Here is a 23,441-nt window from a genome sequence, read left to right on the forward strand (position 1 = left end):
TTTGCAAAACAGGTGAGCAAAGAAAGAGAAAACGATCTAAGCCTTCTTAGATCTTTTTACATTTTAGATGTTAGATCTTCTTACATCTAAGCCTTCTCTACCAGCTATGAGGTTGAACCTCCTTAAGTCACACTTGTCAACTAAGTTACGGCAGGTTTCATATGACTGCTATATCTGGTGGTTACCAATTTGGTGTTAACCTAGGTAATATTTACTTTTCAAGATTTATATAACTTGCTATTTCATTCAGAGGTCAATATTTATTTTCCCGGAACTTTTCATGGAAAAAATAGTGACCTCAACAGTAAGGAAACCAAAGCGTTTCTTTTCCTTTGGCTTACACAGATTCTCAACATTAGAGCCTTGTTCATAAAATTGGCACATTTTATAAAGACACATTGGGAAGGCAGAAAGTTTCTTACATCTGCTCTTCCTAAGTGTCCAATACAAATCCTACTTTGGATTGGGTACTCTTTGCTGCCAGCCTGGTTCAGTGAATTCATCAGAGGCGCCCGTAACATTTTTGACTGTTTTATTTGCTGAAGCAGGGTCAATGACAATGCCTTCTTTTGTCATTTGGTAGATAGATATGCAGAGCTTCTAGAAATAGTGCAGACTGGCATATTGGAATGTAGTGATGAATCGTGCCAATGAACAGGAGGCTTTTTTGCTTGATTTTTAATCTAAGGCTGACTTTTACTCCCCTGCCATTTAAAGGCCTCCTTTTCAATTCCCAGTCATGAAAAAGCATGTGTACAGAGAATGACAATATTAGAATAAAAACAATCTGAAAGTCAATCAGATGCGAGAATATATACATACTGCAAGCTTAATCACAACATGGTTCTTCCTAATACTATGGATAACAGAATTGAATCAGATTGTTTTCTAGTCAGAATTTAAACAATATTGTTATCTTTTTGGGTTTGGTACCTCCTCAGTCATCCCCGTTATCTCTTTTATGGGAGGGTTGGTGGTGAGGAATGTGAAGATGACAGTAGAACATGTTCCAGAAATTGAACAATGAGGAAGCTTCTGTCAAATAGGGGGCACCTAGATTCCTCAGAAAGGAAATTGCCATTTTATTTTTAACACAGGTCCTGGCACATGGCTGGCGCTCTCTATTAATTGAGCCTTGGGTGTGCAACAACGTGTGCATGGGCTGCATGGAAGTTTGAGACTCTGTTGCTGAACCCTCGGGACCGGCGGTCTATGAAAGAAGACAGGACTTCTACAGAGCAAGATTAAACGTTAACCTTAGCCATCAGAATCCGTTAATTCCTGTAACCCTTAATTTCAGCGAAAACCTTCGCGACCTGAGCCCTCGCTCCCTCTCGCCCAAACGCCAGGTCAGCCCCATTAACTGAGGGCGGTGGCAAAGCTCTGGGCGTCGGTGAAGTTCTCAGGGCGGCGCAGATCCGCGACCTTCTCCCTTCGCACGCCCCGGCCCGGCGGCGGCAGGACGCTTCCGGGAGGCTGGAGCCCGCGCAGCGCGGGCCGGCAGGCCAGCCGGGCGGGGCGGGGGAGGGGCGGCGGCGAGGCCGGGAGCGTGCGCGCGCACCTCACACTCCGCCGCCCGGGGACGCCCATTCGCGAGTCGGGGCCGGTAGGCCGGCCCGCGCGCCGTCGCCATCCCCCTTCACGCTCCGGTCCCTCTCAGGCGTGCGCCCAGCGGGCATCGGACCGGCGGCTGTTCCGCGCTCACCAGGCCTAGGGAGGCAGGGGACGAAGACCGGGCCGCAGCCCTGCGCCGCGTGGGCGCGCTACCTCTCCGGCAGCCGCCGCCAGGGCGAGTGGCTGCGAGCCACCGGAGGCAGCGCGGAGGAGGCCCCCACGGCGGCCGCCGGCCGGGAAGGAGACGGAGCCGACCTCTGCCAGCCCGAGGCGCGGCTGCTCCCGCGCGCCCGGGGCCGCCCGCCGTCTCAAGGCTGAGCGAGGAATGAGCAGGCGCCTGCTCCGGGCTCTCGGAGCGAGGGCCACGGCTCGGCTTCTTCCCACGCTGCAGAGGCGCGGGGGCTCGACCACTGCGGCCGGGAGCGGCGGGGTCAGCGGCCGGCTGGCCGGGGGAGCAGGCGCCGGGGTTAACTGAGCCGGCCGCGGACGGGAGGAGGAGGAGCCGCCGGGCGGGGGCGGCTGCCGCGCCTCCCCTCCCCCGCACACGCCGGGGCTTCTCAGTGGCCGCCGAGGAGGAAGTTCCGCTCCCTGACAGACCCGTGCGGTAGCAACAGCGGCGGCGGCCGCGGCGGCTCGCTGGGCTCCGGTGTTTTGGACGCGACTGCCCTTCGTGCCAGCCGTCGAGGGGGCAGCGTCGGAGCTCTCTGCCCCGAGCCTGCCAGGCAGCGTAGGGAAGCGCGGGCAGCCGAGAACTCCTTCCTGCTACTTCACCCAGCACTGCCGCTTCAGCTTCCCGGCGAGGTGGGAGACCTTCCTCCCTGTTTGCAGACTTCCGTGGAGACCCTTATTTTTCCCCTTCTGAGGATAAAAGGTTCTGGAATAGAAGAGTCAGAGGAAATTAACCATCTACAACTCCTTGGATCTCACCTGGCTCCCTTTTGGGGCGGAAGACGACATTTGAGCATCTCACTGAGATGCAGGAATGGAACAACCTACCTTGCAGCTTCTCTGCAGTGTGGCTTGCCTAATTTACCCCTAGGAATGAAGAGGAGACTTGTAATAACCCGATGTGGCACTGAAAGCCAAATGGCAAAGAAGATATCACAGGACAGACTAGTTACCGTTTGGGAGGAACACACCCGTTTCTGAATGTAATTGGACGAGCGTGGAAGAAGTGCCCTCTTAAAAAGCACAACAGTCCTTTAAGAGGAGAGAAACTGAGTTTCCCCATTTTTGCCAAGGTCTTGAAGACAATTCAATGTATTGTTCATTTGATGTAAGATGAGAACTTTATAAAGTATTCTGTCCACGAGCGTAAAGGATGACTACCCCAGCCCTGCTGCCCCTCTCTGGACGTAGGATACCACCTCTGAACTTGGGGCCGCCCTCCTTCCCACATCACAGGGCTACCTTGAGACTTTCTGAGAAGTTTATCCTTCTCCTTATTCTTAGTGCCTTCATCACCCTGTGTTTTGGGGCATTCTTTTTCCTTCCAGACTCTTCAAAACACAAACGCTTTGATCTGGGTTTAGAAGATGTGTTAATTCCTCATGTAGATGCTAAAGGGGCTAAAAACTCTGGAGTCTTCCTGATCCATGGACCCGATGAACACAGACACAGGTTTGTTTATTTCAGAAGTTCTGGTACTAATATTTGGCAGAACAAGGTACAGTTATCAAATCTGTCTTTTTTTTTTTTTTTTTGCAGTGGCATGTAATTTTCTCAAAGTCGTGGTAAGAGTTGTAATTCGAAAGGGCTGAGTAGAACTATAGATTGGAAGGATTCCTAGAATCCCCACTAAAGTCCAGCTCGTTCATTTTATATAAGAGGATGATTTGTGTTCAGAGTTGTTGTGTATAATGTGGACAATTGGGAATGGAGGTATGAAAACATAATCTAAAGAAGTAGTGACATATGCTTGCACCTGTATTTATGAAGAACAGTTTGCATTCAATCATCGTGACACCATGTGAAATCAATACATTCAATCTTGACAGCTCCTTTGGGTTTGTTCTACCAAAGGGCTCTTATTTTCTGGCTTGTAGTTGAAGCTTAGTGGTGAATCTTAGCTCTTCAGGATGACAAACATGGGTAGAATATACCTGTTGTTTCTTAACATGTGAAAATATCCTGAGTTTTGTTCTTTTTATTGGTGCTCTGTAGGGAATCAGTTAAGCTGAATATATCAAATCCTAAGTCATTTCACTTTGTGAGGCTTGTAGACAAGATTTAGTTATTTTTTTGAAGTTAAATTTTGCTCGCTACTTTTTTAATGTGAGAGATGGACTGTGTGAAGTAACTATTAGAATTTGGTCCATTAAGGGGTTCACATTCTTCTAGATCACCAAATCTGAAGGGAGTTCTTGGGAGTTCTAGCCAAATTAAGATAAAGTGGGGGTACTAGTTACAATTCTTTTAAGTCGTTTGTGTATTTTTACTCCAAAGAAGAGTTTGGAGAAATAGTTTACTTTCCTCAAACCTACCCTCTCTTCCCAATTTCTTACAATAATTCTTGAGTATGTGAAAAATCATATGCTTGATTTCAGTTTTCGAATGATGTTAATTTTAACTTTTTATCAAGCACATGGTTTTTGAAAAAGCTTAGGTTCAAATGTGAGCTTAAGTTAAATTCTTGGGAAAATACTCTGCTTTAGGGAGGACTCATTTTTTCTTAACTTAGTTAATTCATTACTTGATTGGTTCTTGTTTTGGCTGAACTTTATGGAGTAGTTCTAATATTGCTTTGTACTATTCTTTTGTATCCAAGTTATTTTGGGATTTTCGCCATTTTCAACTCCTATACTCTTGAATTTCTTTTCTTTTGCTTTTTTGTGACTTCAAGAAAAATCTGGTATCTGTGAAATATGTAACTGAAAAATTAACACTGAAAGTACAGTTTTCCTCGAAAACCTTATTTCCCATGGTATTTGTATATCACTTATGATGAACATTTGAAGAAACGTTATTTAAGACTGGCTCTGAGCTTTTTGACAGTAGCAACGCATTAAACATTATTTAATTAATCTGATTATTTAAGTAATCTGTCCCATTTTTTAAAAAAATGTTTTGTGTGGACTAAAAGTTTAAGAAATGTGGCCACATTCTGGTTTAAGAACATTTACATAGAAAAATTCTGAGTTAAGTGGAGTTAAAATACAAAATTTGAATGAAAATAGAGATATGTGCATTTCATTCACATTTTTAAAAGTGTGCTTAAATAATTTAAAAAAGAATTCTTAAATTTATGTAGCCCATGAATATATGTGCATGTGTATTTAGCTATCCAAAATTACTGAGTTCCTGAAATTGGAGTAAGAGATTGGTTGTTGAGTTCTTATAGCAAGGTTTGTAGGGGTGGTTGAGTGAGCCAGATTCTGAGTTTTGGATAGTAAGAGCCTGGATAGCAAGTGATACATGTGAGAATTTATTGAAATCTATTTGATTCCTGAGTCTTGAAATTGAGAATTCAGATAGTGAGAGATCTTTATGTTATCTTTGTATATTTCTGTGGTTATGTTGGTTAATTTTTATCTTTGCTTAACGTGTTATTTGTTGCTTTTGTATGTGAAAATGTAGTCTGTAGTAATAAACAGCTGTTTTACTTTGAACAAGGAAATACAGTGTAAGTTTAAAATGTGAAAACACAAAACATTAATGTATAAATATTTATTAGATAGTATTTTTACAGAATTAGTTTGTACTATGATCATACCTATTTTGGGTGTGGGTCAAAAAATCTTTCTTAATTTAGAAAATACAAATTGACAATTTATCTTAATTGTGTATGTGTATTTAAGGGTACAGGATAGAGGGATGAGGAATGTTACTTTAAGTAATGGAAAATAAATCATTATTATTGGATTAGTTTAGTATAGTATTTTGGTGTTTAAACACTGGGGGTCAGACTACATGGATTCCTACCCAAGTTTGCCACTGATTCGATCTTGAGCTAATTTTTAAACTCTATGCCTAAGTTGCTTCCTCAGTGGCATCTACTTTATAGTTTGTTGTATTGAATGAGATAACACATGCAAAGTGCTCAGTGTAGTTCCGCATTAGTGAATCCTCAATAAATGTTAGCAATTATTAGTGGTAGTAGTAGTAATTAAAATTGTAATGGAATATTTTGATTATAGATCTGATTTGCTTTAAATACTGCCTGTGTTTCTGAAAACTTAGGTAAAGTTTGATTAATATTTTAAAAGTACACCACAATCTTACTGTCTAAAGAAACATAACCAAACTAGTTAGCAAGAAATATATATTGCATGCCTGCTATGTATGTCAGGCTCTGATTTTATTCAGCTTACCATCTAGGAGAAGATGATGGACATTAAATAAATAATTTTATTTTGAGGTGTGATGAGTGTTACGAAGTTGTACTCCATACTGTCTGATGCCATGAACAGGGTGATCTAGTTTGTAGAGTGGAGGTGAAGGGAGCAGTGGGAATAGGGAAATGTTCAGTATGGCTGATGTAGAGAGAAGCTCTGTGGGATTAGGTAATGAGACTAGATGAGAGGTCAGATTTGGCCTGCATACAAATTTTTTTGGCCTCCTTACCATAATTAACAAAAGTTTCAATTAGTTGTCAGCATTCACAGATCTGGAGATTTCACATAAAAGTCTGGATTTCTGATTTCTCTTGAAAAATTAGAGAATATGAACACCCAAGTCTGTATTTTGGTCTTTATCCTAAGACAAAACAACGTGAAGACATTGAAGGGTTTTAATAAAAGCAGGGGGAATGACATGATCATTTTAAATTTTTTAAAAATGTAAATAATCACTTTGGTTGCAGTGATTTTTTTTTTTTTTTGAGACAGAGTCTCACTTTGTTGTCCAGGCTAGAGTGAGTGCCGTGGCGTCAGCCTAGCTCACAGCAACCTCAAACTCCTGGGCTCAAGCGATCCTCCTGCCTCAGCCTCCCGAGTAGCTGGGACTACAGGCATGCGCCACCATGCCCGGCTAATTTTTTTTTTTTTATATATATATCAGTTGGCCAATTAATTTCTTTCTATTTATAGTAGAGACGGGGTCTCGCTCTTGCTCAGGCTGGTTTTGAACTCCTGACCTTGAGCAATCCGCCCGCCTCGGCCTCCCAAGAGCTAGGATGGTTGCAGTGATTTTTAGGTGAAGAGGAATAGGAGAGTAACAAGTTAGAAGGGTCCAGGTCACAGAGGATATTGGCTTAGATCACAGTGATGATAGTGAAGGAGAGAAATTAGTGGAGAAGAGTGGTTGATTCAAGAGATGTTAAACTATTAAACTTCACAGATGATGCCCTCCGTGGTTGGTTGAATATGGGGCTAAGGTAGAAGGATGAGGGAGTCCAGGGTAACTTCTAGGTTTCGGTTACTCATGGCCATGGATTACTAAGAAATATACACTACATTTAATTTAATTTATGCTTTTTTTGTTGTTGTTGTTCTTTTTCTTTTTTCTGTCTTTACTTTTCCCAAGAATCATGGCTTGTTGGATAATTTATGCTTTAATTTATATAATTGATATTACATGAATTTAGTATATTTTCATGATAAACCAGTATATTCCCTTCTATTAAGTAGTTTATAAATAATCCAGAGTTTTAAAACAATACCTATTTATATACACATACCTTCTAGATGATAATGACAGAAAATGTATAGTTTGGTATTGAATATGATAATGTTTTAGCATCTTTGATTTTTGAAGTACCCCAAACAGGAACTGATTATAATATAAATGAATGTTGTTATACACTGATATACATAAAGTATCATGTTCATACTTCGTGTATATAATAGACCTAAGTTATTTAAAATATACTTTTTTTATTTTTTTGAAACATTTGTTTTATATAATGGCATTATATAAATGGACTTTGTGTTTTTTAGTTTTTTTTTTCAATATTTATTTGAACAGCTGTAGATTTCATCCTCTAGGCAGGATTTTGTTAGTCTGAATTGAATAGGTGAGGGTCAGATATACATTTACCTCTTGATAGTTTCCTTAAAGGGAATGAATATAGGCTTTGCAGTCAGAAGGACCTAAAGTTGCGTCTTGGTTCTACTAACTAGTTGTATGACATCATACTAGACATAATCACTCTATACCAGTGCTGGCCAGTATGGTAGCCACTAGTCAAATACTACTTGCACTCAAAGTGTGCCTAGCCTGGTTTGATATGCACTTTAGTGAGAATTTCTCAATTTCCTCATGTCATGATTTGTGGGCTTTTTGTTTGATTCAATTTTGCTTTTTATTACAAGAGTAGAGACATTAAATCTCACCATAGCAAATTTAATTTTCTTGCCATTTTTCCTTATCTTATTCCTCTTTAATGTCTTTTTTCTATCCTGTTCTTTATTTAGGCCTTTCTGCTACTGTTTCAGGGAGGTCACTTTGTTTTATCCTGTAATACTGCAGTCCCCAACTCCTGGACCGTGGCCTGGTACCAGTCCATGGCCTGTTAAGAACCGGACCTCACATCATTGCCTGAGTTCTGTGCCCTCCTCGCCCCCATGGAAAAATTGTCTTCCATGAAACTTAGGAACTGGGGGCTGCACAGCAGGAGGTGAGTGTGAGAAGCGGGTGAGCAAGTGAAGGTTCATATGTATTTACAGACTCTAGGCTCCCAATTGCTCACATCACCACCTGAGTGCCCTTCCCCAATCCCTCCCAACGTGCCCCTACCCCTGTCTGTGGAAAAATTGTCTTCCATGGAACTGGTCTCTGGTGCCAGAAAGGTTGCAGGCCACTGCTCTAATAAATCTCCTGGATATTCCATTTCACTTATATTTCTCTCCATTGGCTCATGGTTATTTTTCCCACTTTTGTTCACTCAGTTGTGAATCATTATGTAAGGTCTGTTTATACTTGACATTGACATTTGCCAACATGTTGTAGATACCTTTGTTCTTTTTCTTTTTTTTTCTTGGTTTCCTTATATATTGAGTGAATACCATTTTTAGCTCTTTAGTTGATCTGTACAGCTCTCGGTCTAGTTTCCTCTGTCCTACTGATGATAGCACCATTAGTAGTCTCAAGTGTTTTGGTGCTGGAGTAGGTTTTTATATAATTCCCAAATTCAGAGTATACTTGGCAGTATGGAAAGTCACTGAGATTCTTTTTTTCTTGTCCCTCAACACCCAGAATGAAGTTGTTTATCCAGCTTAGCTTGTTTAAATGCAACAGTTGCTCTCTGCCAAAATGTAGTTAGATAATAAGTAACTGTGGAAAGGACAGTTGATCAGTGATCTGACTGCATGGAGGTCTCAGTCCCATTTTGCCATTTTGTCGTTGGGGCGGATCATTGGATCTCTGAGATAATCTACAGTTAGGGTAGGGTGGTAGTTTAGGCATTGTTTCATGAAGTAAGGCTTGAGTATGTAAAATTTAGATTATAAGTTATTAAAGAGTTCTTTCAGATTCTGACATTAGCTTCTTGATGGCTCTTATTTTTTGGTAGTCTTGTTTTTTTTTTTTTATCAGTTTCTCTGCCTTTCATAGGTATTATTGTAATTTAGAAGAGGCTTTATTTGGGGGCTGCTCACTAGATGATATTTTGTATATGCTTGTTTAAAGTCTAATTTTGATCCGAAGCAAAATAACAGTGACTTTGCTTTTATTAGGTAAGCATTACACAATCACTGAATATATTAGTATATTTGTCATTCTTCTCAGAAATGAAGACTAGCAGTATGGCATGGTTAAAATGCAGAATGCCAAGGTGTTAAGTCCTGATTTTCTTGTTGTTCAATGAGTGTTAGAGATCGGAAGATGATACTGACACAGGAAAGTGACTCCCAGTGCTGGGAATCACTTGAAGTCAAGTGGGTCCTTGCCTTCATACAAGAAAGAATTCAGGAGTGAGCCAACAGTGTAAAGTGAAAGTGAGATTGATTCAGAAAGTATAGAAAGTCTTCTTCACAGACAGAGCAGAAGCTAGTTCTCCCTGCAGGAGAACTGTTGCCCCTCTGTTTTAACAATGGCTTAATTATAGGCTAAACAAGGGGGAGGAATATTCATGATATTTCTTAGAAAGGGATGGTGTTTTCCTGGATTTAGAGTGACACTCTCCTTTTGATTAAATGTGGTCAAACAGGAAGTGTCATGGCATCAGGTACATGATGGGAGTGGAAGGTTTTCTTGGAAACTTTTATGGTAATAAAGTATATAATGTAGCTGTAAGGTCAAGAAGTGGTTAGTTTCTCTGCCATGTTGGTTCTAGCTGATTGGCACTCTTCCTGCCTCCATCTTGTTTTGATCAGGGTAGCTCAAAACAAAGTTTCCAGACTTCAGTTGTATAATGCCTGTACAATTAAATGATGGCCAAAGCGATGCCTGAAAGTGGTGCCTGTCAGTTCCCTGTCTCAACATAATGCACTATGCCCATAATAGCTGAACAGTGTTTATTGGAGGTAGTTAAATGTTTCAAGGAAATAAATTTTTTCAAGCTCAGTTTATTTGCTCTAAAAGCTATAATAGCCTTTATAAAATTTCTCGTGGGTTTTATAAAAAGATTTCCAGAGGCTGGGCATGGTGGCTCACACCTGTGATCCTAGCACTCTGGGAGGCTGAGGCGGTCGGATTGCTCGAGCTCAGGAGTTTGAAACCAGCTTGAGCAAGAGTGAGATCCCATCTCTACTAAAAATAGAAAGAAATTAATTGACCAACTAAAAAAAAAAAATTCCAGAGAAAATGTTTATTTTCTCTTATTTATTAATATTTCTTTTGGGCTTTCTCATTAAAGTATCAAATACGCAATCGTAGAATATTCTTTCTAAAATATTAACATAGATTTATATAGGTTATTTGGCCTCCATAATATGCAGTTTAAGATTTTATTTTCTGTCATTACTATTGTAAATATGTGCTTGAATTACTTGGAGTTATTTTCATTTAATGTTATTTCCTAATAGTATTTTTGCTCTTCAGAGTTCTTATTAATATTATTTTACTTATTAACAGCTGAGATAGCCGAAATCCATGTCTTAGTCCAATTTGTGTTTTTAGAATATCACAGACTGAGTAATTTATAAACAATAGAAATTTACTTGGCTCATAGTTCTAGAAGTTGAGAAGCCTAAGGTATGGTGCTGGCATCTTGTGAGGGCCTTCTTGCTGTGTTATCCCATGCTGGAAGAAGGGCAAGAGAATGCACAAGAGAAAGCAGGAGGGAAGGGGTGAGCTCGTCTTTATATCAGGAACCCACTCTTGTAATAATGGCATTAATCCATTCATAAGGGCAGACCTCATGACCTAATCTCCTCTTAAAGGTCTTCCCTGTCAGCACTGTTGCATTGGGGATTAAGTTTCCAACACGTGAACTTTGGGACACACATCTAAACCATAGCATCACACATACACTCCTTCCCTTGCCTCCCCTGCCATCAGGTAGTCGTTTTTTTTTAATCTTTCTCATGTATTGTCTGTGATTACATATTGACTGTGTTTTATAATCATTTGCTTACTCATCTGCCTCTTTCAACAGAAGGTGGGGTTATTGAGGACAAATGATTGTATTTTCTTTGTCTTTGTATGTCCAATGGTTGAAGTACATTTGGTCCTTAATAAAAGTATATTCTGTTGAATAAATGTTGTCTATGGCAAGGTGGCAAATTCTACAAGAGAAGATATAAACAGAATATGTGGAAGTATTGAGAGGTAAGATGCAAAAGTAGGAGGAATTATGTCTTAAACTGACAAGGAAACAGTTTTTAAAAAAGGCTCTTTATCGGCCAGGCGCTGTGGCTCACGCCTGTAATCCTAGCTCTTGGGAGGCTGAGGCGGGCGGATTGCTCAAGGTCAGGAGTTCAAAACCAGCCTGAGCAAGAGCGAGACCCCGTCTCTACTATAAATAGAAAGAAATTAATTGGCCAACTGACATATATATATAAAAAAAAAATTAGCCGGGCATGGTGGCGCATGCCTGTAGTCCCAGCTACCCGGGAGGCTGAGGCAGAAGGATCACTCGAGCCCAGGAGTTTGAGGTTGCTGTGAGCTAGGCTGATGCCATGGCACTCACTCTAGCCTGGGCAACAAAGCGAGACTCTGTCTCAAAAAAAAAAAAAAAAAAAAAAAGGCTCTTTATAAAAAATAATAAAAAGGTTGGGAATATATTATATTGGCCCTATCTGGAACATACTTATTCCTATAAAATGTATCTAAAGTATTTTGTATGTCCTACATTGAACTTCTTGTTTAGGACAAAAGGAAGAAAATAAAGAATATATGATGAGTGTTTTTATATATTTAATTTTCTTTAATATTTACATCAGATCTGTAAATTAGGTATTCATCATCTCATTTTTATAGATATAGATAGTATAAAATTTAGATCATACCTAAAGTTGGAAGTTGGTAGCAAAGAAGCTAAGTGTCTTCTAGAAATTAGTAGTTTACATGGTAAACATTAATTTAATTGATCTTTAACTGGGCAAATGTTATGTTCACTACTGTTTGAAAATTATTAAAATATTAATTGTGGTTTAAGCTAACTCCACATATTCCTTGGCTAGAAAAATCATTTTGCTACTTTTATTTTTTCTAATTGTACAGATTCTGTCAGAAAAGTTTATTTTGAATGCCATAGAATTTTTGCTGGAACTTTTTTCCTGTTAAAATATGGTTGTAATGAAGTCTGTGCTGGAGATTTATTTTCAGATTGGGTTTTAGGATTTATCATAAAGAAAAAGGGCATGCTTTCCATCACTCTGTCTTGGAATTTTATATGGTGCCTCAAGGAAGAAATCATTGTATATTTAAAAGTTAAGAGATAGGGGCTTTAGTTTTAGTGTTGTCTTTGCTAGTTGAAGTGTATTTAGATAAGCTCTTTACCTTTTTTGTGCCTCGATGCCCTTATTTATGGAATGAGGGAATTGATTGAATCTTTAAAGATTCCTTGTAGCTCATGCATATGAAATACAAGCAATTTTATGAAGTTAGGGAACTAAAGAGTGTGCAGTAATTTAGTTCAGACATTGCAAATACTGTGAAATGAAGTGTATTTTTCTAAATAGGAATTAGTATCATTTTTGTATGTAAAGATTAAGAGTTTAAAAATTATTTTAGGAATGACCAAAGTTTATATGTGTAATTTATATGATTATTTATATAATGAAATCTATACCAATTTAAAAATGAAAAAAAATGAATGAAATGTCTGTTTTATATACTCATTTCTCATTCTTTTAAAAGTATAATTACTGAGCATTTTATGTGCCAGTCTGAAGGTCATGGGGATATTTATGAAAGTGTTTTCAGGTGTTATTTTTGAGCTCAGTTAACAGTCACACCTCTTTATTTGTCATCTAAGACTTTAGGATAGATTTTGTGGAAAACAGAGTCCTTGATATTGAGGTCTCAGACTCTGTGAAGGCTTTATCTTACTACTGCATCTTATCTTACTACAATTTTCTTTAAGACTATAATTTCCTAACCTTAATATTGAGAGATGCCACTGAAAATATTCTCTTCTGTTCTCTGTATCTTAACAAGAACTTTTAGGACAAGTTATTCAAATAGTTAAGAAAAAAAAGGAAATGAGTTAACCTGGAGACTATGAAGAATAATGAAGGCATTGCTTTTCCTTTTGACATTTTTTATATTTACATATTATGTCATCAACCTCTGTTACGTATGTAGATCTCTTGGTCTCTTAGTGATATTGATACATTAAAAATATTGGTCATTTATGCAGCAAGTATTTTTGAGTAGTATGTATCAAGCATTATGCTAATATAGTAGATTATTGGAGAATATCATAGAAGATTAATTTTGACCATGGGCACTACTGAAAAATTCAAATCTTAACCTCATTCTTAAAGCATATGTTATATTTGGAGTCAGATTCTAGGGATCTTTGAGCTACCTTCCGCCTATGTGGGGTTCTGATATAGTCATTTAGGTCATAGGCATTTCTTTGAGAATTTTAGATAAGTTACTGCTTATCTTTCCTCCCATTTTTGGTTTTTTCTAATATGCAATTATGTCATTAATTTATGCATTTCTGGTATATAGACTGGGTTAGCTGAAAATAGGAGGCAAATATTCTTAATCTTTTTGGATCCAGACCAGGCCCTGGGATCTGAAAAAATATGCAAGCATTGTGCTAAATTGAGATCTGGCACAATTGTATAGTCAGCACTCTGTATCCATGGGTTCTGCATCTGTGTATTCAACCAACCACAGATTGAAAATATTCAGAAAAAGTAAAAAAGGATGGTTGCATCTGTACTGAACATGTACAGACTCTATTTTTGTTATTATTCCCTAAACAATACAGTATAACTACTATTTACATAGCATTTACAATATATTAGGTATTATAAGTAATCAAAAGATTATTTAAAGTATAAGAGAGGATGTATATAGGTTATATGCAAATATGATACCATTTTATATAAGGGACTTGAGCATTCATGGATTATGGTATCTGTAGGGGCTCCTGGAACCAGTTCCCCGTATATACTGAGGGATAACTGTATTCATATATAGCTGTATATACAATTATATGTGTATATGTAACTTTTAAAAATTACTTGGTAGTAAGGTAGCATCTGATAGGAAGTTTATATGTGTTTGGTATATATCTGTTATACATAATAATAAATGAATTATTTTCTATTAATTTGTGATACCATTAATAAACATTTTCCTTTATATGACCTAAATATTTTTCCTCCCTTAAAAAGGTTGATAACACCTGGGGTAAGGTGAACATTGAGTAGCTGGCTCTTCTTACGTACTGTTTGTGTACATGTAAATTAATAGATTTTCATGAAGAGCAGTTTAGTTGTGTCAACTAATTTAAAGTGCATATTCTTTGATTCAGCAGTTCTTCTAGGAACTTATCCTTGGGAAATCCTTGCATCAGTGCACAAAGAAATCAAGAATATCCCCTGAAGCTGTAAGCTTTAACATGACATACTATAAATTGCCCAAATGTCTGTCAACAGGGGATTAGTTAAATAAATGATATATCCCAATATATAGAGAATTTTGTTTTTTAGTTCCTGTGGATCTTTCTGTTTACTCCCCAAACCACCACACTATTTTAATTTATTTATTTCATAGCTTTATAATGTGTTTTGATATCTGGTAGGTTAAATCTTTTGTATTATTCTTGTTTTAAAAATTATAAGCATCCAAACCGCAGTAGAGTCCATTAAAAAAAAGTTGTAAGCATACATAAAAAGTCTTAACAGGTAATATTAGTGAATGTCAGTGTACTCACTATTTACCTTTGTCAAATCTTAACATTTTCTTATTTTAGTTGAAGATTACATCTTCTTGAGGTAAACCTCTATTGTGAGTTGGGCATTGTCATTCTCAGTACACACTATATATTTCCATAACATATGTTTGTTGGTATAAATAATATATAGTTTTGTATGTTCTTAAACGTATATTTTCCTACAAGTTTTTTTCCCTCAACATTATTTTTGTAATTTGTATATGTTGATGTTTTGGGCTCTGGTTCAGTTTTATTATCTACTTAGCATTGTATGATTAAACATCAAATTATTTATTACCTTGCTGATATATTTTTAGATTAATTCCTTTTTGTAGTTCTGTACAAAAACATTCAGTACATGTCTTCTTGGGCACATGTGTTTTTATTCCAGGTAAAAATTTAGAATTATCAGGTTAATACAGTATGTGTATCACTGACTCCAAATTTTGTTGCTAACAACCTCTGAAGTGGTTGTACCAGTTTAGACTCCCACCTGCATCTTCACAGACCATGGTATTGTTAGACTTTTAAAACTCTTTGCCAACCTGATGCCAATTTTAATGTGTATTTCCCTGATTACTAGTGAGGTGAAATTTTTTTTTTTTTATAGCATATTTATTGGTTGTTTGGGTTCTTAGTCTTTGAGTTGCTTGTTCGCATCTTTTTGCCAATTTGTGTTTGGGTTGTCTTTTTGTTATTCATTTGTAGAAGTTATTTACATATTGTGGATGAATTCTTTGTTAGTTACATGCATTGGACATTTCTTCTTGCTATGCATACCTTATATTTTGTTTTTGATGTATTTGATTTTATAGAAGTTTTAAATTTTAATTTAGTTGAAATTATCAATTTTTTTTATGGTCTTGTGTTTTGGGTTTTGTGTAGGGAAAACTTTCTACCCTGCAGTTCTAGTCTTTTTTATTTTCAATTCTGATAGTTTCAAAAAATTTTTTTTCACATCTAGGGATTTAATTTGGTATTGATTTTTGTTTGTGATGAGGTAGGAACTGAATTAATGTTGTTCTGTATGGGTGCCCAGTTGTCCCTGTGTTACTTATTGAAGAGTTTTTCCTTTTCCATGGATTTGTAATGCCATCTCTACCATATAAGATTTTTCATATATTCATAAGTTTATTTATGATTTCTCTCTTTTGTTCTCTTGGTACTTTTGTGTATTTCTGTTGGAATAGCATGTGGTTTTGATAAGTGTAACTTTAGATAAGTTTTGATATTAAGTAGTATGTGTTCTATGTCACTCTTCAAAATTCTGTTTGCCCTTCTTGATTCTAAGCTCTTACAATAAGTGTTAGTGTTTTTATTCAGGTAAAATTTGCTCAACATAAAATTAACCATTTTAAAGTGATCACTTAGTAGCATTTAGTACATTCACAGTGTCATCCATCCATCACCTCTATCTAGTTTGAAAACATCTCCATTACCTCAAAAAGAAACCCCCATACCTATTGAGGAGTTATTCCACTTCCTCCTTGCTTCTCTTGCCCCTCCCAAGGCACTGACAATCAAAAATCAAAAATGTGTTTTCTGGCTCGATAGATTTACATGTTTTCCATATTTCATATAAACAGAATCATACAATATGAGACCCTTTGTGTCTGGGTTCTTTCATTTAAACATAATGCTTTTGAAGTTCATCCACATTATAACATGCATTAATATTTTATTCCTTTTTATGGTTGAATAGCATTCTATTGTTTGTATATATATGATTTATGTATTCATTAGCTGATGGACATTTGAGTTGTTTCCACCTTTTGGGTATTGTGAATAGTGTAACTGTGAATGTATGTGCATGTGTTTGTATGAGTACCTGTTTTCAGTTCTCTTTGGTATATACGTAGGAGTAGAATTGCTGGGTCTTTTGTTAATTCTGTGTTTAACTGTTTGAGGAACTGCCAAACTGTTTTTCATAGCAGCTGACCTACTTTACATTTTCACCAGCAATGTATGAAGGTTCTGATTTCTTTATATCCTCTATAACACTTGTTATTATTTTTTAAATTGATTATATCCAATCTAGTAGGTGTAAAATGGTGTCTCATTGCGGTTGATTTGCATTTTCCTAATGACTAATGATGTTGAACATTTTTTCATGTGCTTGCTGGCCAGTTGTATATCTTTTTTTGAGAAATGTCCATCCAATTTGTCCATTTTTTAAATCAGGTGGTTTGTGTTTGTTGTTCAGTCCTAATAGTTCTTTATGTATTCTGGACACCAGACCCTTACCAGATGTATGGTTTGCAATTTTTTTCTCCTTTTCTGTCAGTTTTAATTTTGATAAGTCCAATTTATTTGCTTTCTTTTGTTGCTTGTGCTTTTGGTGTCATATCTAAGAAATCATTGCCAGAACTAAGGTCCTGAAGGTTACTGCCCCCTTTTTTGAGAGTTATGATGTTGGTTCTTATATTTAAGTTATTGATTCATATTGAATTGGTTTTTATGTATGGAGCACGATAGAAGCTCAAATTCATTATTTTGTGATTATCTGGTTATTCCAGCACTGTTCGTTGAGAGATTATTTTTCCTCCATTGAATGGTATTGACACCCTTGTTAAAAATCAATTAGCTATAGATGTATCGGTTTATTTCTGGACTCTCAGTTCTATTCCATTTGTCTATATGTCTGTCCTGATGCCAGTATACACTATTTTGATTATTGTAGCCTTGTAGTATTAAATTTGAGAAGTATAAGTATTCTGGCTTTGTTACTCTTTTTCAATATTGTTTTGGCTATTTGGGGGCCACTGGTGATTCCTTATGAATTTGAAGATCAGCTTTTCCATTTCTGCAAAAACAGCTTTTGGAATTTGGACAGGGATTATGTTGAATTTGTAGATTGCTTCAGGTACTGTTGTCATCTTTAACAATATTAAGTCTTCCAATCCATGACCAGGGGGTATCTTTCTATTTTTTAGGTCTTCTTTAATTTCTTTCAGCAATATTTATAGTTTTCAGTGTACAAGTGTTTCACTTCCTATGTTAAATTTATTCCTAGGTATTTTATTCTTTTGTGTGGTATTATAAAGGCAAATTGTTCTCTTAATTTTCTTTATTCATTTTTTTTTTTAATATCTGGCATATATAAACACAACTGATTTTTGAGTGTTGATTCTGTATCCTGAAACTTTGCTGAATTCATTTATTAGCTCTAGTAGTCATTTTGTGGATTCTTTGGGATTTTCCATATATATATATATATATATATATATATGATCCTGTCATCTATGAATAGAGGTAGTTTTACTTCTTTCCAAATTGGATGCCTTTTATTATTTTTTCTTGCATAATTGTTCTAGAACTTTCAATACAGTGTTGAATAGCAGTGGTGGAAGTGGGCATCTTTGTCATATTACTGATCTTAAGGGGAAAGCTTTCAGTCTTTCACCATTGACTATGACATTAGCTTTGGATTTTTCATAGCCTTTATCATGTCAAGGATGTTCCTTCTATTCCTAATTTGTTGCGTATATTTATTATAAAAGGGTATTGAATTTTGTCAGATGGTTTTCTTTTGCATCAATTGAGATGATCATATGTCTTATTGCTTTCATTCTATTAATGTGATGTATTACATTGATTGATTTGCTTATGTTGACCCATTCCTGCATTTCTGGGATAGAGTGCACTTGCTCATATGTATATTCCTCTTACTATACTGTTGGATTCAGTTTGCTAGTACTTTTTTTGAAGATTTTTTTTTTTTTTCTTGAAGCAGGCTCTCATTATGTTGCTTAGGCTAGTCTTAAACTCCTGGGCTCAAGTGATCCTCTTGCCTCAGCCTACTGAGTAGTTGAGGATTACAGGCATGCACCATTGTACCTGGCATTTTTTAACCTTTTTTGTTTTTGTTGAGGATTTTACATCCATATTTATAAAGGATTTTGGTCCATAGGTTTCTTGTGATGTCTGTGGGTGGCTTTGCTATCAAGGTAATACACCCCTTGTAGAATGAGTTAGAAAGTGTTCCCTCTTATTTTTTTAGAAGAGTTTGAGAGGGATTAGCATTAATTCTTTCAGTGTTTGGTAGAATTCACCAATGAAGCCATCTGGGTCTGGACTCTTTTGGGAGGTTTTTGATTTCTAATTCAGTCTTCTTACCTGTCATAAGTCTATCCAGATTTTTTGTTGTTTCTTGAGTCAGTTTTTTTTCTTTGTCATCTAGCTAAAGGTTTAGCTATTTTGTTGATCTTGTCAAAGAACCAACTTTTGGTTTTTATGATTCTATTGTTTATAATTCTCTGTTTTATTTATCAATACTCTAATTTTTATTGTTTTTTTCTCTTCTGCAGGTTTTGGGTTAGTTTGCTCTTCTTTTTCCAATTCCTTACGTTGTAAAGTTACATTATGATTTGATATCTTTTAAATGTAGGCAATTTGCTACTACGAATTTCCCTCTGAGTGCTGCTTTTGTTGTATCCTATAAGTTTGGGTACATTGTTTTTGTTTTCATTCATCTCTAAGTATTTTCTCATTTCTCATATGATTTCTTCTTCAACCCATTGATTGTATAAAGAATGTGTTGTTTAATTTCCACATATTTAAGAGTTTTCATTTTCTTTCTAATATTGATTTCTAATTTCATTGTGGTCAGAAAATATACTTTGTATGATTTAATCTCTTTTAGTTTATTGAGACTTATTTTGTGGCCTAAAATACGGTCTGTCCTGGAGAATGTTCCATGTGCACCTGAGAAGAATGTGTATTGTGTTGTTATTGGGTAGTGTTCTGCATATGTCTCTTAGGTCTAGTTGTTTTATAGTATTGTTTAAGTCTTCTCCTTCTTTATGGATCTTCTTTCTAGATGTTTTACCCATTATTTAAAAATGGGGTATTGAAATCTCTGTTATTTTAAAATTGTCTATTTTTTCCTTCAGTCTTGACAGTGCTTGCTTCATATATTTTGGGGTTCTGTTGTTTGGTGTGTATATGCTTGTAATTGTTATATCTTCTTGATGAATTGACTTCCATAAGGATTTTAGAATCAGATTATTAAGATGCCATCTTCGTGCTTTCAAATCTCTCTTTAGTGCTTCCTATTGGTGGAACCTAACAGGAAATCAGCTAAAAAATGGAAGATGTAATTTGCAGAGTTTAAACCCCATCATCATGAAGCATGGAGTATAGAAGATTGGATTTGGAATCGTATAGAAAAATGGATTTAGAATTGAGGATTTTGATTTACTCACTGATGCTGTCTGGCTTCCTCATTTTTTAGTGTATGGACTTTGATTAGGTTTCAATGAGTGGAGCAGTCTATGAGGGACCTCGTCCTTGTAGAATTGGAGTTGAATTCTTCCTTGTGGAATTAGAGCCAACAGCTCACCTCAGGCAAAATGGATGTCTGTTGGAATGGCTTTTTCTCAGGAGAGCCTTGCAGAATGTTATGACTTGTAGTGTCTTTTGGCAATAGTTTTCCCCCAGGTAGGTAAGCAGCACTAGGGTCCCTTCCAGGAGTGAGGAAGGCAGGCCTTTTTAGCCTGTGATGGAGGGTATACCGTTTCTTAACTCTGGCATGGGAATAGCCTTGCAGGAGAGCAGGCTGTATAGATGAGTGCCTTGCTAGTTCCCAGGTCTCTTCCCAGATTCCCAAAAGTGCCTTCTATCTGAGTGTGTAATAATAAATAGTAATTATGAGGTGATTTACTACCTTCCTGCATTCCACCTTGTTCTTATCTCTCCCAAATTCAGAGTAACTTGGAGTTTTAAACATGGAGGTGAGATGCTTCTCTATTTTTCAGTGGTGTTGGTGAGTCAGGGTTTTCCATTCTACATTGTTTGAATTGCCTTAACAAAATTGATAGGGGATGAGTTAAAGGCACGTGCTTAGGTCTTATTCCCAGAATACTTTTCTGTTTGCATTACAAAAATTTGTGGGAGAGGAATCTTGGATACAGATAATAGAAACCAATTGTATAACGTGTGCAAAAAAGATATTTGTTGGAAGGATATTAGGTTGCTTTCAGAATTAAACTCTGGAGAATTAGGTTTAGAAAATAAGCATTAAATGAAGCCAGGTACACAGATCCACAGTGAAGGTTAAGGAAAGGTTAGGATACCACTGTCAGTGCTAGTGATCACTGAGCACTGGTTATGGCATTGCTATCTCTGGACACTGGATGCTTCTGCTTCCGGAGTGATTTTTTAAATTGAGTCCTTGTTTCTTTACATCACTTGCTTCAAGTGTATAGTTCCAGCCAGAGCATCTAATTGCCTACACATAGGTGATAGGCCCTTGCCCTTGCTACTAGCCGTTAGATTAAGTATCTTAAAACTTTCTGGCTTTTGTAGAAAGAAAAGGGATTCTGCTATCAGTATACTAATGGATTCCTGAATGTTTTGGCAGCTTAAGAAACATAAAGTAAACTGAAAAGAACCTTAAACGTTATTACAGTGACTTGTAATAAAACAAGGGCATGAAGTTCTTACTTGTGCTGTGCTAATTGGAAATATAGATATAAATAGACTTTCAAAACTCTACCTCTTTAACACTTTCTGTTCAGGAGTTTATAACAGGGGTTGGTACTGCTTACCCCTCAGAGGGTGCTTGGAACCATGGGGGCATTTTTTGTTGTCAGAATGATGGGGATGAGGGCACTGTTGATGGTTAGTGAATGGGGGCCAGGTATACTGAACATCCCATAGTGCCCTGGCGATTTTATACAACAAAGAATTGAATTATCCTCCTCATAATGCTAATAGTGCATTTGAGAAACATTAGGTTATGTGAATCATCTAGATGAGGGGCTATATGTTATTACTGCCCTCCTTTGCTTCACTGTCTGGCTTGAGCATTATTTCTCACTTCCTTGCTTTGCTGTTCTCTTTCCTTAGTTCCAGAGACTTGATTTTTTTCAAGGTAAAATAAAAATTTTTTTAAAAGTCTGGCTCTAACACTATATTCAAAAATTAACTCAAAATGGGTCAGAGACCTAAATATATGAGCTAAAACTATAAAACTCTTAGAAGAAAACCTGAGGGAAAAGCTTCATGACACTGGATTTGTAATTTATTGGATATGACACCAAAACAGACAACAAAAGAAAAAATAGATAAGTTTAATTTCATTAAAATTAGAAACTTTTATGTATCAAAGGACACTATCAACAGAATGAAAAGGCAACCCATAGAATGGGAGAAAATATTTGCAAATTTTATATTTAATAAAGTGTTGATATGCAGAATATATAAAGAACTCCTATAACTCAAAAACAAAAAGACAAACAACCTGGTTAAAAAGTGGGCAAAGGACTTGCAAGGTATTTCTCCAGAGATGTTGTACAAATGGCCAGTAAGCACATAAAAGATGCTCAACATCACTAGTCATTAGGGAAATGAAAATCAAAACCACAATAAGATATCACTTCACACCCATTAGAATGGCTATTATAAAAAAAAATTACAAAATAACAAGTGTTGATGAGAATGTAGAGAAATCGGAACTCTTGTGTATTGCTTGTGTAAGTGTAAAATGGTGTAGCTACTGTGGAAAACAGTATGGTGGTTCCTTAAAAAATTAAATAGAGGCTGGGTGTGGTGGCTTACAACTGTAATCCTAGCACTCTGGGAGGCCGAGGCGGGTGGATCGTTTGAGCTCAGGAGTTCGAGACCGGCCTGAGCAAGAGTGAGACCCCGTCTCTACTAAAAAAAAATAGAAATTAGCTGGACAACTAAAAAAAAATATATATATATATATAATATATATATACACACACACACAGATGTGTTGACAGATGACCTATGGTGACTTTTTATTTTGAACTGATGATGATTTCTTGTAGTCAGTAACCTGGTATATCAGTGTTCTTTCTGGCCTCTCTCGTTTATTTATGTATTTATTAATTAATTAATTAATTTAGAGATGGGATCTCTAGATGTTGCCTGGGCTGGTTCTGAACTCCTGGGCTCAAGTGATCCTCCTATCTCAGCCTCCTAAGTAGCTGGGATTACAGTCATGAGCCACTGTGCCTCCTCTCCTTTTAATGGTAACTTTTGATGAAAATATGAATTTTTGGGAGAATCTTTACAGTGATACTCTACTCTAACTTTTATCCTTTATACTTCAAGATGTCAATAAATAGGACTACTTGTAATAGCAAATCACTCTGTAAGACAAAAAATGCAACAAAAGTCTGATAAGATATTGAAGTCAAAGAGGAGGGAGCTACTGTGTGCATGATAGTTTCTTCTTTTTCATTTGGGTTTTATACCGTTTTTAGTTTATGATTCATTATAGGAGTGCCAGGCTTTATTTTATTTAGAATCTGTATGCTGGGGTAATGATTTTTAGTATTTTTTTCATTATGTGTTTTTAAACTACAACAAAACAATTTAGAGGTCTTATAATATTTGTTTTATAATGAGTTTTTAAAAATACAGTTCAGCTATTCCTGTGTCTGCATTATTATTGATTAGATTTTAATCTCAGGCTATAGGGAAGCCTGAAGGAAGAGAAGTGCATTGACAAAACATTGTTTTTCCTCTTGAAAATAATTGGTGAAAATTTGCTTGATTAAAAACAGGACACACGAGAGAAAAAACAATTAAAATGATCAGGAAGGTAATAAACCTATAGTAATAGAGTCTGACATAT

General features: G+C 36.7%; 1 protein-coding gene across 2 annotated transcripts in view; it reads left to right on the top strand.

Annotated features, from left to right (window-relative positions):
- Positions 1 to 2,935: 2,935 nt before the first annotated feature.
- MAN1A2 (mannosidase alpha class 1A member 2) overlaps positions 2,936 to 23,441 on the top strand; it is a 163,468-nt gene continuing 142,962 nt past the window's right edge. For both annotated transcript variants that reach the window (XM_020284491.2, XM_076000012.1), the window contains exon 1: positions 2,936 to 3,234. In XM_020284491.2, coding sequence (XP_020140080.2) covers positions 2,936 to 3,234 — 299 coding nt within the window. The remainder of the gene's footprint in view (positions 3,235 to 23,441) is intronic.

Source organism: Microcebus murinus, chromosome 2 (assembly GCF_040939455.1).
Source record: "Microcebus murinus isolate Inina chromosome 2, M.murinus_Inina_mat1.0, whole genome shotgun sequence".
Taxonomy (NCBI): domain Eukaryota; kingdom Metazoa; phylum Chordata; class Mammalia; order Primates; family Cheirogaleidae; genus Microcebus; species Microcebus murinus.